The 9416-nt window shown below is 37.9% G+C and overlaps 1 protein-coding gene across 1 annotated transcript in view; it reads right to left on the reverse strand.

The window, feature by feature from the left end:
- Positions 1–8683, reverse strand: part of SPTLC3 (serine palmitoyltransferase long chain base subunit 3) — a 221477-nt gene extending 212794 nt beyond the window's left edge. Inside the window, exon 1 of the mRNA XM_001374333.4 lies at positions 8281–8683. Within this exon, the coding sequence (XP_001374370.1) occupies positions 8281–8397 (117 nt within the window). The 5' untranslated portion in view covers positions 8398–8683. The remainder of the gene's footprint in view (positions 1–8280) is intronic.
- Positions 8684–9416: the final 733 nt, after the last annotated feature.

The raw sequence follows: 9416 nt of genomic DNA on the forward strand, positions 1-9416 counted from the left end.
GGAGTAGCTGCTACAGCCTTACTAGTAACAAAAACCATTGATTTAGTATTGGGATGTCCATTAACAATAATGTGCCCACATGAGATTGAAGCATTATTGGTAAAACATAGAACACAGGCATTCTCGGATCAGAGAATTACAAGGTATGAAATAACCTTATTAAATAGTGAAAATATTACCTTGAAACGCTGTTCAACTCTTAACCCTGCCACCTTGCTTCCAGATTTACCCACTTCAGGAGAACCACTACATAACTGTGAAACATTAGTGTCCATGGCAGAAAAGCCTCGAGATAATCTCTTGGACACTCCCTTAGACAATGCAGATCTGATTTTATTTACTGATGGTTCCTCTTTTATGAGGGATGGCATACGTTACACTGGAGCTGCCGTAGTCTCAGAATTTGCCACTGAATGGTCAGCTTCACTACCTTCTAACATTAGCGCTCAAGGAGCAGAACTCATAGCTCTAAAACAAGCTTGTATAATTGCCAAGGATAAAAAGGCAACAATTTATACGGATTCTAGATATGCTTTCGGCATTTGTCACTCAGTCGGGATGCTATGGCTCCAAAGAGGATTTTTAACCTCAGCTGGAAAATCCATAGCTAATGCAGAAATTATTAATGAAGTTCTTTCTGCTCTCAAACTGCCTAAAGCCCTAGCTGTAGTTCATTGCTCTGCCCATACAGGTGGCTCTGACCCTGTCTCTAGAGGAAATGACCGAGCAGATGCCGCTGCAAAACTAGCAGCCATAGAAGGACCTGGATTAATTTTAACATTAACAACCACTGATAATTTAAATTTATCATTCTCCTATAATGAAAAGGAAGTGGAAAAATGGAAACAAAAATTTAAAGCAAAACAAATTAATGGAGTATGGGTGTCACCTGAAGGAAAACCCCTGCTCCCTAGAAGTTTCTATAAACAAATTTGCCAATCTATTCATAAAAATGGTCATTTTGGCACCCAGGGCATCGTGGACTCTGTCAAGAGAGTATGGATAGCCCCTGGTATAACTACTGTAGCCTCTAAAGTATGTTCAGCCTGCCCTATTTGCCAGGCATATAACCAACATGCATATCGTGGAAAAGCCTTTGGGGGACGTCCTCTGGCTTACACACCTTTTGAACATCTACAGATAGATTTCATAACAATGCCAAAGGCTGGACGTTATAAATTTTGTCTAGTAATTGTAGATCAACTAACCAGATGGCCGGAAGCATTTCCTACAACCCGAGCCACAGCAGATTTTGTTGCAAAGATACTTTTAAAAGAAATTATCCCTCGTTTTGGCCTACCAGCACGTATTGACTCCGATAGAGGGAGTCATTTTACCGATTCTGTCTTAAATCAAATATATTCTTGCTTGGGGATAACTCCAAAATTCCATGTTCCATATCACCCCCAGAGCTCAGGCCAAGTGGAGAGGATGAATAAAGAACTTAAGACTATGATTGGCAAATTATGCACTGAGACCCATTTAAAATGGCCTGAAATTCTCCCTCTGGCCCTATTTTATCTTAGAAGCAGGCCTAGAGGAGACTTACATATTTCACCATTTGAGATGCTTTTTGGACATCCGCCTATACAGGCTAAGCCTTTCTCCCTGGCTTATACATCGCTATTAGGGGGAGATATTACTATTGCTTCCTATATACAGGAGTTACAGCACAAACTACGTGAACTTCATGAATCCGGAGCTGCAGTACAAGCTGGACCATTAGACTTTTCTCTGCATGACCTGAACCCAGGAGATAAAGTTTATATCAAGAATTTCAAGCGAACTGGAGCAACTGAACCTTCATGGGAAGGACCATTCCAAATATTATTAACTACTCCAACATCTATAAAGATTGGAGAAAGAGACTCTTGGATTCACTGTTCACATGTGAAGAAAGCATCTTCTGCTGAGACTGATTAACTCTATCTTATCATATGAATTGTGACTCTATCTTATCATAAGAATTGGAGATAATAATCCATAGACAAATGGATATTTTTTTTTCAAGAATATATTGAATTACTGATTTTTTTCTTATTTTTTCTTATTTCTTTTCTTTTATTTTTTTTATCAGAATATTTGATTTTTTTCTCATTTTTTGTACTGAAGGTACACATAATTAATATTAATATTTTTTCCCTGCAGTAATACAAGTTAATATATATACTCTTGCTATAATATCAATATATGCCTAAAAGCTTTAAACTATGGGAACCTGCCATTTATTGATAAAATATTATAGGACTGTGATTAATGTTTGTGTCTGATTCCAGGAAAAGGGATAAAAACAAGGAGCACAGACTAAACCTGAATAGTGCCAATAGAGCACACATGAAATATTAAAGTGAGACTCAAGGTTGCGACGCTTAACTTATGTTTAAGTCGTAGGACTTCCTTGTATCTACACTCCTTTTGAAGTACTCAAACAAGTACAAAGCTTGACTATCATGCTGGCTCCCTATATCTCTGAAAAAAAAAATCAGACAAGGGAATGACATTTCCCCATCAAAATAGAATTCTAATTCTTTTCTTCTTATATTATGGCAACTTCCTGTAGTCTTGGCTACAAATGGCTAAGTGAAATATTACTGCATTCTGTCCTACATACTTGTGGGATAGAAATTACTTTAAACTGGACCTATACAAGGCCTATTTTGAATTTTTCTTATGTTTTTGATTATTTTTCTATTCTTTTGATAATTGACACATACACCCCCATAACTGAACATTGCATTCTGAGCTAAACTTGATATTTTTTTTTAAATACTTACTTCAGGGGGGATTGTATTTTAATTTAAAATCTAAGAATTTTTGAATTTTTTTTTGTTTGAGATTTTATTTTTATAAAAATCCAAGACTTTTGTTTAAGATTTTACTGTTATAAAAAATTTTCAAAGATTTTGATTTTGTTCGAGAAAAGATCTTCAAGAAAGAAGCTTGAAACTTTTATATCCAGAGAATGAACTGTTGCAGAAAGATGCCAAAAACCTACACTTCATCAAGAAGATTAAGAATGAACTTTCGATGTGATTGATTGGACTGAACTTTTGATTGAACATTTATTGTAACATTTATGCCAAAAGGGACTGCCCCTAATTTGGCTTTCTGTCAATGCGCCTAGCAAACATTGGTTTTGCTTTCTTTTCTTTTCTATTTCCTCTCTCACTATTCTAATTTCTCTTAGAAATTGAATATTGTGTATATCTTTAGTTAGAAGTGAATTTAGAACTACAAAATGATTATGTTAAATGATCAATGGGGAGACTAGTCTCCCAATGATCATCAGGGGGGATTGTAAACCTCAAAATTCCTTAGACTTATAATTGTTGAAAATTTCACCATTGGGATATTTCATACTTGGAAAATTTCTTACTGATAGTCTATTGGAATGGGAACTCCATTGGCATGGGAGGTTCCTTCTCTTCCCTTCTTAAGATTACTTTAGGACAGAAACCCTTTGCTGAACAATGGAAAGGACTTTGACCTATGCTTAAGCATAGAACAGGAATTTCTTTGAGTCTTGATTGATTTAGAATTGATACAATGGAGATACTTGGAATAAATCTCCACCCTATTCAGTCCTAATAGGATTGAGTAAGGGCTGCAGCCTAGATCAAAATTTAATTATTGCAATCTCTACCATACTCAAGTTAACAGGATTTAGAAAGGGCTGAAACAAAGGAGTAAAGATTTAATCATTTGAAAAATATGACCCTCAACAGACATGTGCAAAAGCCAGAGACCTCTGGGCGGTCCTGGGTTAAGCGAGAGCCTCCATTGACAGGGAAATTGATGAAGAGTGATTGGTAGATGTGAGGACTGAGGGGAGGCAACTTGGATGGTTTCCTTAAAGATAGGAGGGTCTGGAGAGGAGGAGAGGAGGTGGAGTTTTTGGAGCGGTGTGGTTCCTGGGCTCGGTGGAAGCTTGCTCTGAAGGAAGCTGAAGGTGGGGGCCTCTGAGACTGTTTCTCCATTTTGGACACGTGAGTGAAAGGGACTGATCTCTTTTCTTTGCCCCAGCTATCTAAGGGCTTGGGCCTTTTGGCCCAGCCTAAACAGAAGGGGTATTTAAGCCCTATTCCCTTCTCTCCCCTTTCTCTCTCTATATATATCTCTAATTCCTTTCTTGCTCCTATTGTAATTAAACTCCAAAAAAGGCTGACGGCTGACTTGAGTTTTTCATTTAGGAATTACATAGCTGATTCCTTGGCGACCTTAAATTAATATATATCAGTCTTTTAAAGTGATTCCCTTGTAACAACATGTCTGTCCTCATAGAATGCAAACTCCTTTAGGGCAGAAACTCCTTTTTGTCTTTGTTCCTCTAGCATCTTCCCAGTGCATGGGCCCTGATGGAATGATTATAATCTCTGACTACCTTGGAGGCTAAGTTTATGGGCTACTTCCTAAAGGACTCCTTTGCTCATTTCTTTAGTTGTTAGGTCTCTCTATCTCCTCAAATAATCATGTATAACTGTTTAGATATTTCTTCCTCATTCCATGCCCCAACCAGCATTTAAGCTCATTAAAGGCAGGGACTACTTTTTTATTTTCTTTTATCTTTGTTTCTTAAGCACCTAGCACAGTACTTTGTACATAATAAGTGTTTAATAAAGATTTGTTGGACTGAGCAAAGGGAAGGGAAGCTGCATTAGGGGAAACAAATCTTTCCTCATTTTTGGCATAAAATCCATTGTCTGTGAGAGGAAAGAGCAAATATAAGAAAATACTTCTTAGTGAACACAGTAGACCAGAGAAGCAAACATTTTACCTTTCGATTTAATAAAGGTGCATTGTGCCTTTCTGTATTTAAATTAAGAGCTAGCTGGGGCTAGCTGAAAGAGAGCTGACCATGGAGTCTGGAAAACCTGCATTCAGATCTCACCTCGGATGCATACTAGTGACAGCTGGTGACAGCCAACTTTTCAGTGCCCAACCCACTACTTAAGATTGTAAATCATGCAGAATAAGCTGTACTTCATTGATAAAGGAAGTTTATCACTACAGTCTTTCTGTACTGAAGGAACCACAAATCCAGTAGCCCTGCCCATATATAAAGTACACTGTTGAGAACTAGGGGAAACATGGTCCCTGACCTAATAAAATTGTTAGGGCTAGAAGAGAAAGTAGCGCCATTCAGCTCAGTCAATAGGAGAAAAAAGATGATTGTGCTTATGCTAATACTCAATTAGTTTCTATACAATATACATATTAAATCTCTGGATTGCAACACTAGGCACATCTGTTTCACATATTGTAGGAATCAAAGGAGGAAGTTCTAATAATGATGACTCACAGCTGCATAGAGTTCTTTGTACATAGGCTCTACACAACCCAAAAAGAATAATTTTGTCCCTTTCATTGAAAGATCTTATATCATTCAGGTGATCAGTGATGAAAACCAGAACCATATTTATGGAACCATGGGTGGAGTCAAAATGCTTTGCCAGAATGATAGGTGATAACAAAACGGAGATGAAGTCACTTAAAATAGTGACATTTACCCATATATTACACACTTATAAAAGTTTCACCATTTATGAAGGTGGATGTTGTATTTTTTCTCTTTCCACCTCCTTACCCCCAGAATAATGTAGGCTCCTTGAGGGCAGGGATTGGTCTTTTAATCTCTAGAGCACTTAATAAATGCTTACTGGATTCTATTTAATCTAGAACCTGGCATTGTGATAATGATGATGCCCCTGCCTATCTTAACAAGCTTGATTCTATCCAAAGTCAAGCAGTGACCTTGGACTTCAGATAGAGGCTAATTCCATGCTTATTAGAACAACTCCAACTGAGGCAAAATTACGTCAAAAATTGCTTTGAGAAATTGGGATTTCCAGCCCTAAAAGTTTATGCTTCTGTTTTAGAAGCTGCGGCTCCAAAAATAATATTTCCATTCTTTTGTCAACTCTTTAATTATTCCCTCCAGAACCTAGTCTTCCAGCCTTAGACAAAGTCTTTCCATTCATAAATCCTGGTAAGCCCCCCTCTCTCTTTTTAAAAAACCCTAACCTTCTGTCTTGGATTCGATGCTAAGTATCAGTTCCTAGGCAGAAGAGTGGTAAGGTAAGAGCTAGGCAATTAAGGTTAAATGACTTGACAGGGTCACACAGCTAGAAAGTGTCTAAGGACAGATTTGAACCCAGTGCCTTGTGGTCTCCAGGCTTGGCTCTTTATCCACTAAACCTCCTAGTTGCTTGTCCTGGTAATATTCTTACCTTTTCCTCTAGACTCTCTGCAGAGCAATCTCTAGTGATGACAATCAGACCTAACAAAGTCAGACTACAGTACAGGACAAGTAGGTCAATTCTCTCAGGACAATTAATCAGTCCATTGTAGATACCTGTTGACTAATCTGAAGATTCTTTTCAGTGGTCTGAATGAATTCTTGGTGAGTGACTGACCATGGGGATCTGCTTTGCCTGGCTCAAGTAGTGAATCCAAATCAAATTTCAAGGTTTAGCTCTCCTGTTGCCACAAGCTGCACAGATGGGAAATGAGGACAGCTTCCAGGTACCTTCCTCTTAAACTCAGATAAAGTCCCAACTATGCCACCCTGTGAAGGCCTTATAGCCTCCATTCTAAAGCAGCTGACCTCTTGATGCTAAGCCTTAAGCAACAACTTTAACCTTATTATATATATATATTTTTTTTTTGCCAGACACAAATATGGTATACAGAACGATTTTCACCGTGCTTATTTTCCTAAAGGATTCTGTTTCTCTCCACATAGCATTGAGCTGTTCATTCTTCCCTCTACAGATTTGCCTACTTGAATAGGAGCCAGGAAGCTAAGATATCTGTTCCTAAGCCCTACAGCAAAATGACTTTTCTCCTGTGTGAGCACTTGTTTTTACCAGTGAACAATTTGGCATTTCATGGGATTCTCAGAGGAGATCCCACACATCATGAAAGTAAGGAGATGGTCTCCCGAAGCAAGTTGGTGTGGAGAAATAGATTTTACCCCCTTCCCCTTCCTCACATATTGTTAGAGCTTAAAGAATTTATTTAACCCTTTATTTGTAAAATGGGCAGGTTAGATGAAATTACCCTTCTGTCCCTTCAGGCCCTAAGTTTCACAATTCACTACCATAATCTTAAATAGAAGTACATTTTGTTGGATGTTCCTCTGCTCCCAAATAGTTGGGTGAGATCAAAGGTGAATCAGGATATTAATCATTCTAGAATGCATTTCTTCTCTTGGATTCATAAGGGAAATCATCTGAGTGCTTTCTACATATACTTGACATAGTTATAATGTTGCCTTCAGTAAGCTGCTTTCTTTCTCTTTCTTTTTTTAAACACATAGCTTCCATCTTAGAATAAATTCTGTATATGGGTTCCAAGACAGAAGAGCCATAAGAGCTAGGCAATGGAGGTTAAGTGACTTCCTCAGGGTTGCCCAGCTAGGAAGTGTCTGAAGCTAGATTTGAACCCAGGATCGCCCATCTCTAGGTCTGGCTCTCAATCCACTGAGCCACCCAGCTGCCCCCAGTAAATTGCTTTCAAGGGTGGATATTTGGTCCATTTAAATTATTTGAATGAAAGGCTTTCTCAGCAATATGAAGAGCTCACAAGAAGGCACACACAGGCAAATGGGTTTTAAAGGTAATGCTGAGATACCTGCTGGTCCATTGTCCAAAAACTCTACTTCCTGGAACTCCCAAGCAAAGAATGCTCTAGGTTCTAAGCACCTCAATGGGAATTTGGTTTAAAGCTAAGTTGTAAACCCAAACAATGTTGTCACTAATAAACTCAGATAGTTTGTTCTTCCACTGACAACGCACTGCTAGTTTACCTGGGCAAATTGCCATTCATACTGCATACTTTTAGTCAAAAGGATTTTACTTTCACTCCATGTTTTGCTCTGTTTTCTTTTCCAAATGCACAACATGCATAGACACAGGGATCAAAGATATTTTGGATCAAGACAGGTCCTCCCTTATGCGTTGGCCCCACTTCAGTCTCAAATTTTAAGAGAGAAAATAAAAGATTGGAGGACTCTCCTGGTATAGAAATACATGGGGAAATTTTTTTCTTTTCTTTCTAGAGGAAATTCTATTCAATCTTCTACACAATTTCACTTGAGAAAATTTCAAGGCAAGTGGTAGTTAGAGTCAAAGGAATAACAAACAACATTATAGGAATATGTACTTAAGCCATCGTAGAGAAAGGACAATCGTAAATTGTTTATCAGGTGACTTTGAATAGTCCCAATGAGTTCAGCAGAGTTCATTCAAGTAAAGCAAGGAAAAGAAAGTTGGTTCTTACCTGTGTGTCTCTAATGATCCCATTTCTTTTATGATTTCCACTTTGGGAGCCATTACTCTGTTTCTGGTGATTATGAAATTTTCCATTACTGACAGTACCACCTGCTGGATTAGCCATTTGTTGAATCAATGCTCCTGTCAAGTTTTCTTCTTCCAGAGTTTCTCCGGGATCTTGGCGTTTGAAGTTAGTGAATGATGGGATAAAATGTTTTGGGTTGAGCCTTAAAAGGAATCCTACTGGTCTGTCAAGCTTTTCCAGAAGAGGAGCGACTGCCTATCTTTTTGCCAGATCTTTGAAACTAAAAACAAACTGTTACCTTTACACACCTCCAACCCCAATAAGTCAGAATGCAGGCTCCATAGCAACTAACCTATTTCTAAAACTAATGCTCATGTTGGTTCCTAGCAGGGACAGAGACAGTCAGCTCAGTCCACCCTATCTTGTAGGCTAAATTAAAGTGGGCGGGCAGGGAGGTGGAGAGTCATTTAAAGACACAAAGTCTCTGAATTAGTCTGTTCAAAACTGTTTACTCCATCTTTTGGTCTTCTCCCTTCATAACTCGTGTTTGCAATTTTAATATCATAATTCAGAATAGAAAATGCCTTAGAGTCATCAAATACAACCTTTAAATTTTACAGGTGAGGAAACTGAGATCCAGAGGATTGACCAAGGTTATACAACAAATATGTGGGAAAATCAAGGATTGAACTGAGGCCCTTGAATTCCAAATCTAGCTTTCTTCCCACCTTTCTCTCCTTTAGGAGTTTTGTAATCACTAATTCAAACAAAACTTTATAATTAACATTTCTATAATTGGTCAATTAGAGTAATAGAAAAATGTTTCTATTTTTCTAATACTGTCTCTCTAATGGTTAAGGCTTGCACACAATGATAATGATGGTCAAGTTTGTCATCTTGTCTTGTCTTGTCTAAGCAAAAGAACTTAGAAATCATTTAGCCTCCTCATTTTATAGAGAAGTTAACTTAGGTTGGATGGGCAAGGTCACACAGTTAGTCAAACTGAAATAAAACCCAGACCTATGATTTACATTTTGCTTATCACATGAGCAATTCAAATCACCAAATATTAAAGTCTATAAGATAAGGAATTAAAAATAAGAAAATCCATGTCATTT

This window comes from Monodelphis domestica, chromosome 1 (genome assembly GCF_027887165.1).
Source record: "Monodelphis domestica isolate mMonDom1 chromosome 1, mMonDom1.pri, whole genome shotgun sequence".
NCBI classification, from domain to species: Eukaryota; Metazoa; Chordata; class Mammalia; order Didelphimorphia; family Didelphidae; genus Monodelphis; species Monodelphis domestica.